Raw genomic sequence first — 16,806 nt, 5'->3', positions numbered from 1 at the left:
AAATTGACCTCATACATAATGAAATGGGTAGCTTTATCATTTGATAAGAAAAAAATTAGGGAAAATATATTAATTCAGGAAAACTTTGCTTATTAGGCAAATCGGGCCTTGCAAAGTAGGCTGAGAAGTGCGTTCTGGCTACTAGGTACGACATATATATATATATATATATATATATATATATATATATATATGTCGTACCTAATAGCCAGAACGCACTTCTCAGCCTACTATGCAAGGCCAAATTTGCCTAATAAGCCAAGTTTTCATGAATTAATTGTTTTTCGACTACCTAACCTACCTAACCTAACCTAACCTAACTTTTTCGGCTACCTAACCTAACCTAACCTATAGAGATAGGTTAGGTTAGGTTAGGTAGGGTTGGTTAGGTTCGGTCATATATCTACGTTAATTTTAACTCCAATAAAAAAAAATTGACCTCATACATAATGAAACGGGTAGCTTTATCATTTCTTAAGAAAAAAATTAGAGAAAATATATTAATTCAGGAAAACTTGGCTTATTAGGCAAATTTGGCCTTGCATAGTAGGCTGAGAAGTGCGTTCTGGCTATTAGGTACGACATATATATATATATATATATATATATATATATATATATATATATATATATATATATATGTCGTACCTAATAGCCAGAACGCACTTCTCAGCCTACTATTCAAGGCCCGATTTGCCTAATAAGCCAAGTTTTCATGAATTAATGTTTTTTCGTCTACCTAACCTACCTAACCTAACCTAACCTAGCTTTTTTTGACTACCTAACCTAACCTTACCTATAAATATAGGTTAGGTTAGGTTAGGTAGGGTTGGTTAGGTTCGGTCATATATCTACGTTAATTTTAACTCCAATAAAAAAAAATTGACCTCATACATAGTGAAAAGGGTTGCTTTATCATTTCATAAGAAAAAAATTATAGTAAATATATTAATTCAGGAAAACTTGGCTTATTAGGCAAATCGGGCCTTGAATAGTAGGCTGAGAAGTGAGTTCTGGCTACTAGGTACGACATATATATATATATATATATATATATATATATATATATATATATATATATATATATATATATATATATATATATATATATATATATATATATATATATATGTCGTACCTAGTAGCCAGAATGCACTTTTCAGCCTACTATGCAAGGCCCGATTTGCCTAATAAGCCAAGTTTTGCTGAATTATTATATTTTCTCTAATTTTTTTCTTATGAAATGGTAAAGCTTCCCATTTCATTATGTATGAGGTCAATTTTTTTTTATTGGAGTTAAAATTAACGTAGATATATGACCGAACCTAACCAACCCTACCTAACCTAACCTAACCTGTCTTTATAAGTTAGGTTAGGTTAGGTACCAGACAAAGTTAGGTTAGGTTAGGTAGGTTAGGTAGTCGAAAAACAATTAATTCACAATAATTCAATTAATTCAATATGGGCCAATAGGCCCTATGCAGTTACTTCCATTCTTCCCTTTAATTTACCCAATATATACCGATTTTTTCGTGTTCTGTCTTGTGTTGAAAGTTTTGTTCACCTCATCCAAAACTGTTGTAACATATCACCTCACCCAAATGCAGGTATATAAGATGAAAGCTGTTTTAAATTATAGCATAGAAGAACTCTGTTTATTGTTGTGTATGTTTAAACTAAAGTCTTTGGAAATGTAATAAGTTATTACAAAACGCATTCAAGCTTCGCGTCAGACTAGAAATAAAAATGAATTTTGGAGAATTGATTTTTCAATTACCATCGACAGTGAAAAGAAACATAAGATATATTGAGAAAATTCGTGTAGAATTATTAATCTTACTTTTTCGGTCATATTTAATAATATGTTCACAAGAAAGACTGCTACCAAAATATACTAATATTAAAATGCACGACCCAGTAGCAAGGAATCAAGCCTTCATGATAAAATATCGCCAAGATTTGGTTCGAAATCAGATACACAAGGCAGAAAATGAAATCAAAGACAACAAAACGTAACTACTTCATACTACAAACCAATGGAGAAACGGCAACATCGACGAAAACCTCCGTACTCGTATCGAGCAACACCTCGACATCCTCACAGATCGACATCACCTCAGTACCGAAACTAGGATAATCAAGAAACTAACAACATTGTATGGATGACCTATGGCAATTCCAAGACCAAGAGACGGTTCTTGAACCTAGCTGGAATCAACCTCACTGAGGAACAAGTGACTCTCCTAAATCTGGGTATAAACTGTCACGTTATGTCCAGACCAAGTGCCGGAAAGTGGAGTTGGAGAGCCTGTTGGACGACATATTCAACCTCGAGACACAAAAAAAGGTCACCACCAAAGACACCTTACAAGCGGAACTTATCGCAGAAGGAGGAAAGATTCGAGGCAACTACAGAAGCACCATACTGTCCCCCGAGCTCAAAGCGGCAGCTAAGAGCCCTCGTGAGAACAAGGAGATAGTCGTCAGGAGAAGTGACAAGTCACCAATATACGTCATTCTTAAAAAAGACGGATATCTGGCGAAAATGAACCTCATACTCGCTGACCAAACTAAATTCCAATGACTAACGAAGGACACTACAGCCAAATTGAAAGCAAAGGTTAAAAGATTGATCGAAACTGTGAACGGCAAGAAATCCGGACTCCATCTGCCAAAGATTATTGGGGAATACAAAAATGGGTATGTGTATGGTAATGTCAAGACACACAAGCCTGGAAACCCAATTCGGCCAATCATCAGCCAAATACCCACACCCACGTACAGACTGGCAAAGCGACTCAACGACTTGCTGACCGCTTATGTCCCTTGCGCCTTCAGCCTGAAGTCTACAAAGGAATTTGTTGACTTACTGCGAGGAACACAGGCTGCAGGGATAAGAGCCTCGTTGGACGTAGAATCACTGTTTGCCAACATACCTGTGGATGAAACAATCGGGATGAAAGCGGACAGAGTATATCGTGATCCGGCCAGTACTCCTCTTGACATACCAGAAAACATTCTAAGGAAACTACTCCAAGCTTGTACTTAAGAGGCACCCTTCTTGAGCCCGGATGGGCACATGTATAAGCAAGTAGATGGGGTCGCCATGGGTTCTCCCCTAGGTGTCCTGTTTGCGAACTGCTACATGGGTACCATCGAAGAAAAAGTCTTAGTCGACATGAACTTGAAACCGGCCATATACTGCAGGTATGTCGACGAAATTTTCACACAGGTACCTGATGTCAGACATCTGCAAGAGCTGAAAGAGGCATTTGAGCGGAATTCTGTGTTGCGTTTCACTTACGAGATGGAGAAGGATGGGAAGCTGCCCTTTCTAGATGTAACAGTCATGGAAAGGAGCGAAGGTTTCCACACTGCAGTCTACACTAAGGAAACAAACATAGGAATGTGCCTCAATGCCAACTGTGACTGCCCAAACATGTACAAGAGGAGTGTTGTTAATGCTTATGTCGACCGTGCTCTCAGCCACAGCTCAGGATGGAAACAAGTCGATGAAGAACTCTGTAGGGTAAGGCAGGTCTTAGTCAACAATGGCTTCTCCAATGGTTTCGTTGAAGACATCATAGGAAGGAAAGTGAAACGCCATGCAACCTCTGAAGAGACAACTAACACAACACCTTTACCCCCTATTAGACTATTTTACAAGAACTTCTTTTCCACAGCTCATCAAACCGAGGAAAGGGTCTGGAAAGATATTGTTGATAGGAACGTTATCCCGACAGACAAAAATCAGAAGATACAATTGATGATTTACTATAAAACCAAAAAAACGGCCAACCTACTCATGAGAAACTCTCTAGACACAAAGCAGAACGCTTTAAAAGAGACCAACTGCGTCTATGCCTTCAAATGCCCACTTGGGGACTGTAAGCCTCAAAGAACTCAGTATATAGGCAAGACAACAACATCTCTTTCCAGGCGATTAACGATGCATAAGCAACAGGGCTCTATTAAGGAACATATAATCTTTTCCCACAATCAGGCCATCACCAGAGAAATCTTAACAAACAACACAGAAATCATCGATAGATACAGCGATAGCAGGCGGCTTGACATCTGCGATTCACTACACATCAAGAAGTCAACACCAGCAATCAACAGCCAATTAATGCACAACTATATTCTACCCACTTCAAGACTCCGTACCAATATAGAAGCATCAAGAAATATGGGCCAACAGGTTTTTTGCAGATACTTCCATTCTTCCCATTAATTTACCCAATATATACCCATTGTTTCGTGTTCTGTCTTGTGTTGAAAGTTTTGTTCACCTCATCCAAAACTGTTGTAACATATCACCTCACCCAAATACATGTATATAAGATTAAAGATGTTTAAAATTATAGCATAGAAGAACTCTGTTTATTGTTTGCAGGTTATAGTTGTGTGTGTGTAAACTAAAGTCTTTGAAAATGTAATAAGTTATTACGAAACGCGTTCAAGCGTCGCATCAGACTAGAAATAAAAATGATTTCTGTTGAATTGATGTTTCAATTACCATCGACAGTGAATTGAAACAAGAAATATTGAGAAAATTCGTGTTAGAATTATTAATCTTCCTTTTTCGGTCATATTTAATAATATATGTTTACAAGAAAGACTGTTACCAAAATATACTAATATTAAAACGCACGACCCAGCAGCAAGGAATCAAGCCTTCACGATAAAATATCTCCAAGATCTTGTTCGAAATCAGATACACAAAGCAGAAAATGAAATCAAAGACAACAAAACGCAACTACTTCATGCTACAAACCAATGGAGAAACAGCAACATCGACGAAAACCTCCGTACACGTATCGAGCAACACCTCGACATCCTCACAGATCGACATCACCTCAGCACCGAAACGAGGATAATCAAGAAACTAACAACATTATATGGAGGACCTATGGCAATTCCACGACCAAGAGACGGCTTCCTGAACCTAGCTGGAATCAACCTCACTGAGGAACAAGTCACTCTCCTAAATCTGGGTATAAACTGTCACATTATATCCAGAGCAAGTGAGATGGCCCGGAAAGTGGAGTTGGAGATCCTGTTGGATGACATATTCGACCTCGAGACACAAAAAAAGGTCAACACCAAAGACACCTTACAAGCTGAACTTATCGCAGAAGGAGGAAAGATTCGAGGCAACTACAGAAGCACCATACTGTCCCCCAAGATCAAAGCGGCAGCTAAGAGCCCTCGTGAGAACAAAGAGATAGTCGTCAGGAGAGGTGACAAGTCGCCAAAATACGTATATATCTTTGCCAGACTGGCAAAGCAACTCAACGGCCTGATGACCCCTTATGTCCCTTGCGCCTTCAGCCTGAAGTCTCCAAAGGAATTTGTTGACTTACTGCGAGGAACATAGGCCGCAGGGATAAGAGCCTCGTTGGACGTAGAATCACTGTTTGCCAACGTTCCCGTGGATGAAACAATCGGGATGATAGCTGACAGAGTGTATCGTGATCCGGCCTGTACTCCTCTTGACATACCAGAAAACATTCTAAGGAAACTACTCCAAGCTTGTACTAAAGAGGCACCCTTCTTGAGCCCGGATGGGCACATCTATAAGCAAGTAGATGGGGTCGCCATGGGTTCTCCCCTAGGTGTCCTGTTTGCGAACTCCTACATGGGTACCATCGAACAGAAGGTCTTAGTCGACATGATCTTGAAACCGGCCATATACTGCAGGTATGTTGACGAAGCTTTAACGCAGGTACCTGATGTCAGACATCTGAAAGCGCTGAAAGAGGCATTTTAACGGAATTCGGTGTTGTGTTTCACTTACGAGATGGAGAAGTATGGGAAGCTGCCCTTTCTAGATGTAGCAGTCATGGAAAGGAGAGAAGGTTTCCACACTGCAGTCTACACTAAGGAAACAAACATAGGAATGTGCCTCAATGCCAACAGCGACTGCCCAGACAGGTACAAGAGGAGTGTTGTTAATGGTTATGTCGACCGTGCTCTCAGCTACAGCTCAGGATGGAAGCAAGTCGATGAAGAACTCTGTAGGGTAAGGCAGGTCCTAGTCAACAACGGATTCTCCAATGGTTTCATTGAAGACATCATAAGAAGGAAGGTGAAACGCCATGCAACTTCTGAAGAGACAACTAACACAACACCTTAACTCCTTATTAGACTATTTTCCAGGAACTTCTTTTCCACAGCTCATAAAATGGAGGAAAGGGTCCGGAAAGATATTGTTTATAGGATCGTTATCCCTACAGACAAAAATCAGAAGATACAATTGACGATTTACTATAAAACCAAAAAAACGGCCAACCTAATCATGAGAAACTCTCCAGACACAAAGCAGAACGCTTTAAAAGAGACCAACGTCGTCTATGCCTTCAAATGCCCACTTGGGGACTGTAAGCCTCAAAGAACTCAGTATATAGGCAAGACAACAATATCTCTTTCCAGGCGATTAACGATGCATAAGCAACAGGGCTCTATTAAGGAACATAAAATCTCTTCCCACAACCAGACCATCACCAGAGAAATCCTAGTAAACAACACAGAAATCATCGATAGATACAGCGATAGCAGGCGGCTTGACGTCTGCGAGGCATTACACATCAAGAAGTCAACACCAACAATCAACAGCCAATTAATGCACAACTATATTCTACCCACCTCAAGACTCCGCTCCAATATAGAAGCATCAAGAAATATGGACCAATAGGCTTTCTACAATCACTTCCATTCAATACCCATTGTTTCGTGTTCTGTCTTGTGTTTAGGAATTTAATACCCTATTAATACCACCTCACCCCATCCACCTCACTCAAATGTAGATATAAACAAATCGAAGATGTGTAAGTTCTATTCAGTTGTGTATGTGTAAACTAAAGTCTTTGAAAATGTAATAAGTTTTACGAAACGCACTCAAGTGTCGCGTCAGACTAGAAATAAAAATGAATTTTGGAGAATTGATTTTTAATTACCACCAACAGTGAAAAGAAACGTATGAAAGATCGAGAAAGTTCGTGTTAGAATTATTAATCTTACTTTTTCGGTCATATTTAATAATATATGTCTACAGGAAAGATTGCTACCAAAATATACTAATATATATATTTTATTAAATATGACCGAAAAAGTAAGATTAATAATTCTAACACGAATTTTCTCAATCTTTCGTACATTATGCTTCACTGTTGGAGGTAAATCAAAAATCACTTCTCCAAAATTCATTTTTATTTCTAGTCTGACGCGACACGGGCGCGTTTCGTAAAACTTATTACATTTTCAAAGACTTCACAAATACACAACTGATTAGAACTTGCGTTTCCCTGATTTTATATCTACATTTGAGTGAGGTGGGAAGGGTGATGTGGCATTACATTTGAGTAAGGTGGGAAGGATGATGTGGCATTAGAGGATATTAATAGGGTATTAAAAGTATCAACACAAGACAGAACACGAAACAATGGATATTGAATAGAAGTGTTTGTAGAAAGCCTATTGGTCCATATTTCTTGATGCTTCTATATTGGAGCGGAGTCTTGAGGTGGGTAGAATATAGTTGTGCAATAATTGGCTGTTGATTGCTGGTGTTGACTTCTTGATGTGTAGTGCCTCGCAAACGTCAAGCCGCCTGCTATCGCTGTATCTATCGATGATTTCTGTGTTGTTTACTAGGATTTCTCTGGCGATGGTTTGGTTATGGGAAGAGATTATATGTTCCTTAATGGAGCCCTGTTGTTTATGCATCGTTAAACGCCTAGAAAGAGATGTTGTTGTCTTGCCTATATACTGGGTTTTTTGGAGCTTACAGTCCCCAAGTGGGCATTTGAAGGCATAGACGACGTTAGTCTCTTTTAAAGCGTTCTGTTTCGTGTCTGGAGAGTTTCTCATGAGTAGGCTGGCCGTTTTTCTGGTTTTATAGTAAATCGTCAGTTGTATCCTCTGATTTTTGTCTGTAGGGATAACGTTTCTATTAACAATATCTTTCAGGACCCTTTCCTCTGTTTTATGAGCTGTGGAAAAGAAGTTCCTGTAAAATAGTCTAATAGGGGGTATAGGTGTTGTGTTAGTTGTCTCTTCGGAGGTTGCATGGCTTTTCACTTTCCTTCTTATGATGTCTTCGATGAAACCATTGGAGAAGCCGTTATTGACTAGAACCTGCCTTACCCTACAGAGTTCTTCGTCGACTTGCTTCCATTCTGAGCTGTGGCTGAGAGCACGGTCGACGTATGCGTTAACAACACTCCTCTTGTACCTGTCAGGGCAGTCGCTGTTGGCATTTAGGCACATTCCTATGTTTGTTTCCTTTGTGTAGACTGCAGTGTGGAAACCTCCGCCCTTTTCCATGACTGTTACATCTAGAAAAGGCCGCTTCCCATCCTTTTCCGTCTCGTAAGTGAAACGCAGCACGGAACTCTGCTCAAATGCCTCCTTCAGCTCCTGCAGATGTCTGACATCAGGTACCTGTGTAAAAATGTCGTCAACATACCTGCAGTATATGGCCGGTTTCAAGTTCATGTCGACTAAGACTTTTTGCTCGATGGTACCCATGTAGAAGTTTGCAAACAGGACACCTAGGGGAGAACCCATGGCGACCCCATCTACTTGCTTATACATGTGCCCATCCGGGCTCAAGAAGGGTGCCTCTTTAGTACAAGCTTGGAGTAGTTTCCTCAGAATACTTTCTGGCATGTCAAGAGGAGTACAGGCTGGATCACGATACACTCTGTCGGCTATCATTCCGATTGTCTCGTCCACAGGTACGTTGGTAAACAGCGATTCTACGTCCAACGAGGCTCTTATCCCTGTGGCCCGTGCGCCCCGCAGTAAGTCCACAAATTCCTTTGGAGACTTCAGGCTGAAGGCGCAAGGAACATAAGGAGTCAGCAGGCCGTTGAGTCGCTTCGCCAATCTGTACGTGGGTGTGGGTATCTGGCTAATGATTGGCCGAAGTGGGTTTCCAGGCTTGTGCGTCTTGACATTTCCATACGCATATCCAGGTTTATATTCCCCAATGATCTTTGGCAGGTGGAGTCCGGATTTCTTGGCGTTCACAGTTTCGATCAGTTTGTTGACCTTTGCTTTTAATTCGGCTGTAGTGTCCTTCGTTACCCTTTGGAACTTAGTTTGGTCAGAGAGTATCATGTTCATTTTCGCCAGATATTCGTCTTTTTTAAGAATGACATATATTGGCGACTTGTCACCTCTCCTGACAACTATCTCCTTGTTCTCACGAAGGCTTTTAGCTGCCGCTCTAAGCTCGGGGGACAGTATGGTGCTTCTGTGATCAGATATACAAGGCAGAGAATGAAATCAAAGACAACAAAACGCAACTACTTCATGCTACAAACGAGTGGAGAAATAGCAACATCGACCATAGTATCCGTACCCGCATTGAACAACACCTCGACATCCTCACAGACCAACATCACCTCAGCACTGAAACAAGGATTATCAAGAAACTAACAACATTATATGGAGGACCTATGGCAATTCCACGACCAAGAGATGGCTTCCTGAACCTTGCAGGAATTAACCTCACTGAGGACCAAGTCACTCTCCTAAATCTGGGCATAAACTGTCATGTTATGTCCAGACAGAGTGAAATGGCCCGGAAAGTGGAGTTGGAAATTCTGTTGGACGACATATTCGACCTCGAGACACAAAAGAAGGTCACTACCAAAGATACCTTACAAGCAGAACTTATTGCGGAAGGAGGAAAGAATCGAGGCAACTACAGAAGCACCATACTGTCCCCCGAGCTTAGAGCGGCAGCTAAAAGCCTTCGTGAGAACAAGGAGATAGTTGTCAGGAGAGGTGACAAGTCGCCAATATATGTCATTCTTAAAAAAGACGAATATCTGGCGAAAATGAACATCATACTCTCTGACCAAACTAAGTTCCAAAGGGTAACGAAGGACACTACAGCCGAATTAAAAGCAAAGGTCAACAAACTGATCGAAACTGTGAACGCCAAGAAATCCGGACTCCACCTGCCAAAGATCATTGGGGAATATAAACCTGGATATGCGTATGGAAATGTCAAGACGCACAAGCCTGGAAACCCACTTCGGCCAATCAATAGCCAGATACCCACACCCACGTACAGATTGGCGAAGCGACTCAACGGCCTGCTGACTCCTTATGTTCCTTGCGCCTTCAGCCTGAAGTCTCCAAAGGAATTTGTGGACTTACTGCGGGGCGCACGGGCCACAGGGATAAGAGCCTCGTTGGACGTAGAATCGCTGTTTACCAACGTACCTGTGGACGAGACAATCGGAATGATAGCCGACAGAGTGTATCGTGATCCAGCCTGTACTCCTCTTGACATGCCAGAAAGTATTCTGAGGAAACTACTCCAAGCTTGTACTAAAGAGGCACCCTTCTTGAGCCCGGATGGGCACATGTATAAGCAAGTAGATGGGGTCGCCATGGGTTCTCCCCTAGGTGTCCTGTTTGCAAACTTCTACATGGGTACCATCGAGCAAAAAGTCTTAGTCGACATGAACTTGAAACCGGCCATATACTGCAGGTATGTTGACGACATTTTTACACAGGTACCTGATGTCAGACATCTGCAGGAGCTGAAGGAGGCATTTGAGCAGAGTTCCGTGCTGCGTTTCACTTACGAGACGGAAAAGGATGGGAAGCTGCCTTTTCTAGATGTAACAGTCATGGAAAAGGGCGGAGGTTTCCACACTGCAGTCTACACAAAGGAAACAAACATAGGAATGTGCCTAAATGCCAACAGCGACTGCCCTGACAGGTACAAGAGGAGTGTTGTTAACGCATACGTCGACCGTGCTCTCAGCCACAGCTCAGAATGGAAGCAAGTCGACGAAGAACTCTGTAGGGTAAGGCAGGTTCTAGTCAATAACGGCTTCTCCAATGGTTTCATCGAAGACATCATAAGAAGGAAAGTGAAAAGCCATGCAACCTCCGAAGAGACAACTAACACAACACCTATACCCCCTATTAGACTATTTTACAGGAACTTCTTTTCCACAGCTCATAAAACAGAGGAAAGGGTCCTGAAAGATATTGTTAATAGAAACGTTATCCCTACAGACAAAAATCAGAGGATACAACTGACGATTTACTATAAAACCAGAAAAACGGCCAGCCTACTCATGAGAAACTCTCCAGACACGAAACAGAACGCTTTAAAAGAGACTAACGTCGTCTATGCCTTCAAATGCCCACTTGGGGACTGTAAGCTCCAAAAAACCCAGTATATAGGCAAGACAACAACATCTCTTTCTAGGCGTTTAACGATGCATAAACAACAGGGCTCCATTAAGGAACATATAATCTCTTCCCATAACCAAACCATCGCCAGAGAAATCCTAGTAAACAACACAGAAATCATCGATAGATACAGCGATAGCAGGCGGCTTGACGTTTGCGAGGCACTACACATCAAGAAGTCAACACCAGCAATCAACAGCCAATTATTGCACAACTATATTCTACCCACCTCAAGACTCCGCTCCAATATAGAAGCATCAAGAAATATGGACCAATAGGCTTTCTACAAACACTTCTATTCAATACCCATTGTTTCTGTTCTGTCTTGTGTTGATACTTTTAATACCCTATTAATATCCTCTAGTGTTCTGTCTTGTGTTAATGCCACATCATCCTTCCCACCTCACTCAAATGTAATGCCACATCACCCTTCCCACCTCACTCAAATGTAGATATAAAATCAGGGAAACGCAAGTTCTAATCAGTTGTGTATTTGTGAAGTCTTTGAAAATGTAATAAGTTTTACGAAACGCGCCCGTGTCGCGTCAGACTAGAAATAAAAATGAATTTTGGAGAAGTGATTTTTGATTTACCTCCAACAGTGAAGCATAATGTACGAAAGATTGAGAAAATTCGTGTTAGAATTATTAATCTTACTTTTTCGGTCATATTTAATAATATATATATATATATATATATATATATATATATATATATATATATATATATATATATATATATATATATATATATATATATATATATATATATATATATATATATATATATATATATATATATATATATATATGTCGAACCTTGTAGCCAGAACGCACTTCTCGGCCTACTATCTTGAGATGATTTCGGGGCTTTAGTGTCCCCGCGGCCCGGTCCTCGACCAGGCCTCCACCCCCAGGAAGCACCCCGTGACAGCTGACTAACTCCCAGGTACCTATTTACTGCTAGGTAACAGGGGCATTCAGGGTGAAAGAAACTTTGCCCATTTGTTTCTGCCTCGTGCGGGAATCGAACCCGCGCCACAGAATTAAGAGTCCTGCGCGCTATCCACCAGGTTACAAGGCCCCATGGTTACGAGGCCCCATACGAGGGGTTACTATGCAAAGCCCGATTTGCATAATAAGCCTAGTTTTCCAGAATTTCAATATTTTTCTAATTTTTTTCTTATGAAATGTAAGCTATTCATTTCATTATGTATGCACTAAATAAATTTAAATTGGAGTTAAAATTAACGTAGATATATGACCGAACCTAACTAACCCTACCTAACCTAACCTAACTTATCTTAACCTAACCTAAACTAACATAAGTAAATCAATAATTTATGCTCTTAATATAATATAATATTAATAATAAAATAAACCAATAGGAAACAATTTTTTGAAAATAAAGAAAATCACTCGGCCTATTATGCAAATCGGGCCTTGCATAGTAGGCCGAGAAGTGCATTCTGGCTACTAGGTACGACATATATATATATATGTCGTACCTAGTAGCCAGAACGCACTTCTCAGCCTACTATGGAAGGCCCAATTTGCCTAATAGGCCGATTATTGGGGAATATAAACCTGGATATGCATATGGAAATGTCAAGACACACAAGCCTGGAAACCCACTTTGGCCAATCATCAGCCAGATACCCACACCCACCTACAGACTGGCGAAACGACTCAACAGCTTGCTGACTCCTTATGTCCCTTGCGCCTTCAGCCTGAAGTCTCCAAAGGAATTTGTTGACTTGCTGCGGGGAACACGGGCCACAGGGATAAGAGCCTCGTTGGACGTAGAATCACTGTTTACCAACGTGCCTGTGGATGAAACAATCGGGATGATAGCGGACAGAGCGTATCGTGATCCAGCCCGTGACATACCAGAAAACATTCTTAGAAAACTACTCCAAGCTTGTACTAAAGAGGCATCCTTCTTGAGCCCTGATGGGCACATGTATAAGCAAGTAGATGGGGTCACCATGGGTTCTCCCCTAGGCGTCCTGTTTGCAAACTTCTCCATGGGTACCATCGAACAGAAAGTCTTAGTTGACATGAACTTGAAACCTGCCTTATATTGCAGGTATGTTGACGACATTTTTACACAGGTACCTGATGTCACACGTATGCAGGAGCTGAAGGAGGCATACGAGCAAAATTCTGTGTTGAGTTTCACTTACGAGATGGAGAAGGATGGGAAGCTGTCCTGTCTAGATCATTTTATGACACCTTGCACTGCACGTGATATTGCATCCTTAGCCAAAATAATTAATGAGACCACTGACGTGTTGCTGGGACACCAGTATGAACACCCAGCTGGCGACCTCAGAACAGACCAGATAAAGCAAGAGAAAATTTCCCAGTGTCAGGACGGGCAGGTTTAGGCGAGTTATAGGAAGCTTGAACCTCCCCACTCGCTAGGGGTGTATAAAGCCAGCCCTTAGTTGATTGGGGGAGCCCAAGGGCGAGCTGTGGTGCCCGTCCCCGGTGAGGGGCTAAGACCCGTGGGACGACCCCAATCACAAGTAAGAAGGGGGTGAACCCTGACACAGACGTTCTCTCTTATATATATTTTATAGATATATGGGGTACCACCTCTGGTTGTGTTTATTATTTTATAATGCTTTATTTTGCCTACTTTATCAGGTGGATGGTGGATATATGTTGTGGCAGGGGTAGCGTGTGTTACAACAGTTGGGTTATTAAGCTTGTGTATCTTGAAACGCTTACGAAGGCAGAAGGCAGGAGTGGGAGAAGCTCCACCGGTCACAGGCCCACAACCCTCCACTATTAATGCTTCCCCTTCACGACCAGCCCTCAAGACGACGCTGGACTGGACCCCACAGCGTCCCATCACTCAGGAGGCAGTCACCTCCCACAATGCTGACAGGGACCACTCATGTAGTGATCCAGCTGAACATATTTATGAAGAAATGTACGATTTTGTTGCTCTTGGACTAAGGGGAACGTTCCATGAGAGTGAGAACAGTATATATGGTCTGCAGGGCACTTGAATTGAGAAATATAACATTGTTTTAAATTATTTAAATACTATGAATATATATTTTTAATAGTGACCATTTTTAATTCATTGTTGCCATTTATAGATCATCTTGCCAGATTTTATTGACTATATTTTAAGCTATACAATTTTCCATCTTTTTTCCAGTTGTACTTGATGAGTACAGATAATAAAATAAATAATAGAAATGTATGTATCAACACTTTTTGTTGACTTGAGGTTTTGAGTCTCCACTTTGCCTTATTATTAACGGTTATCAGCCATCTGCTTCTCTCCACATGGTATTTTAATCAAACTTTCATCAGTAAAATTTTCGACAAGATGTCGGATTACATTTTTTTAATTGTAAGATTTGCCTCTGATTTAAAAACTCTAAAGAACCTCACTAAAAATTCAGAGGCCAGATTCACGAAGCAGTTACGCACGCACTTACGAACCTGTACATCTTTTCTCAATCTTTAGCGGCTTTGTTTATAATTATTAAACAGGTAATGAGCTCCGAAGCACCAGGAGGCTGTTTATAACAATAATAACAACAGTTAATTGGGAAGTGTTCATGCTTGTAAACTGTTTAATAAATGTAACCAAATCCGTCAAAGAATGAGGAAAGATGTTCGTAAGTACTTGCGTAACTGCTTCGTGAATCTGGGTCCAGGATATCTCTTGTGAACTTTGTGTTAATATGTAGCTACGAGTTACCAGACATTGCTGGGGTCTGTCTCCTATCTATCTATCTATCTATCTATCTATCTATCTATCTATCTATCTATCTATCTATCTATCTATCTATCTATCTATCTATCTATCTATCTATCTATTTGAATTTATCATTACATCTATCTATTTGAATTTATCATTACATCTATCTATTTGAATTTATAATTCCATCTATCTATATGAATTGATCAATCCATCAATGTATCCATCCATCTATCTATGTATCTATCTATCTATATATCCATCTATCTATGTATCCATCCCTCCATGTATTAATCTATGTATCCATCTATTTAAGTATCCATTTATCTATGTAATCACTGTCTCTCCATCCATCCATCAATCCATCTATGTATCCATATATCTATCCATCCATCTATCTATCTACCTACCTATCCATCTATCTATTTGCATATCCATCCATCTATCTACCTACCTATCCATCTATCTATTTGCATATCCATCCATCTGTATATCCATCCTTCTATCTATTTCCAAGCATCTGTAAATCTATCCATCTATCTGTCCAGCTATCCTCAGTCTACTCCTCTATCCATCACTTTATTCATCTATTGCTCCATATATCCATCTGTCAATCAATCTATCCATCCATCTATTCTCAGTCTAGTCCCCTATCCATCAATCTATTCATCTATTGCTCCAAATATCCATTTATCTATCTATCTATCTATCTATCTATCTATCTATCAACTCATCTACTGTATCTCTGTCTCTGTCTCTCAGTTTCTGTCTGAGTCTGCCTCCCTCTGTGTCTGTTTTTCTTTATATGTCTTTGTCTGTATCTGCCTCTATCCCTGTCTCTCTTTCCCTGTCTTTGACTCTGTATGTCTGTCACTGTTTTTGAATATCAGTTCTGTTTGTCTCTGTCTGTCTGTTTCTCTTACCAATACCTTCTGGGGGAGGCATTCGGCGGTGCCCGGGTCTGTCTATCTCCCCTCTGCCAATCTATATACCCATCCACTTATCCATCCATCCATTTATCAATCTATTTCTCCATCTATTCATCCATACTCTGTATGAATGAAATCTATCCCTTTATCCATCCATTTACTTGTCAATCTGCTTCTATTCAGAAACAGAACAATAACTGTTAAGTGCACGCTGAAGTATACTTAGTTATAGATTCTGCTAATGTCAACACATGGTTCATCAAGAATACTATTCATACAAATTGCCATTCACACTTCCGGGGAAATAAACATTCCATTAACCTGGGCTCTAGGAGACTCAAACCGCGAACCCCCTCACGCGTGAGGCCAAAGCTCTTTCGACCGAGCTATTGAGTAGTCTTAATAAGGAAAGGTCGATAACGCTTCAGCCTCATATGCATGGGGTCTGTGGTTCAAGTCTCCTAGAGCCCAGGTGAATGGAGTGGATACATCTCTGTCTGTGACTGATGGTCAAAACCAGATAAAACTTTGTGTTAGTGACTTTGCTTGAATATGAAAATAAAAATTTTACGTAATCACATCAACCCATTGTACCTTCTTGCAAATAAACTATTATTATTATTATTATTATTATTATTAATATTATTATTATTATTATTATTATTATTATTATTATTAGCTCTCACCTACATAGTTATCTCGTCGACAGTGGACGTGTGGCGACTGCACAGTTGAGACTAAAGGTCTGGACCTAGATTCAGGAAGCTGTGTATTTCTTCGTAAGTGGGTTTGCTACGAAGGTTCCTAAGTGCGCCCTAAGAAGATGCTTAGATGCGATTCAATAAGGTCCACTTAGGAAGAAAATTGTTGGTTCACCTGCGTGCCGATAGAGGTCACTACTGTGTTTCGTTTGGCCAATCAG

At 40.5% G+C, this 16,806-nt stretch overlaps 1 protein-coding gene across 1 annotated transcript in view; it reads left to right on the top strand.

Moving 5' to 3' along the window:
• LOC123748576 (uncharacterized) overlaps positions 1 to 16,504 on the top strand; it is a 95,155-nt gene extending 78,651 nt beyond the window's left edge. Inside the window, exon 5 of the mRNA XM_045730742.2 lies at positions 13,881 to 16,504. Within this exon, the coding sequence (XP_045586698.1) occupies positions 13,881 to 14,248 (368 nt within the window). The 3' untranslated portion in view covers positions 14,249 to 16,504. The remainder of the gene's footprint in view (positions 1 to 13,880) is intronic.
• The last annotated feature ends 302 nt before the right edge of the window (positions 16,505 to 16,806 follow it).

Source organism: Procambarus clarkii, chromosome 93 (genome assembly GCF_040958095.1).
Source record: "Procambarus clarkii isolate CNS0578487 chromosome 93, FALCON_Pclarkii_2.0, whole genome shotgun sequence".
NCBI lineage: Eukaryota > Metazoa > Arthropoda > Malacostraca > Decapoda > Cambaridae > Procambarus > Procambarus clarkii.
The sequence above is the reverse complement of the archived record's forward strand: the minus strand, read 5'-3'. Positions and strand labels throughout refer to the sequence as shown.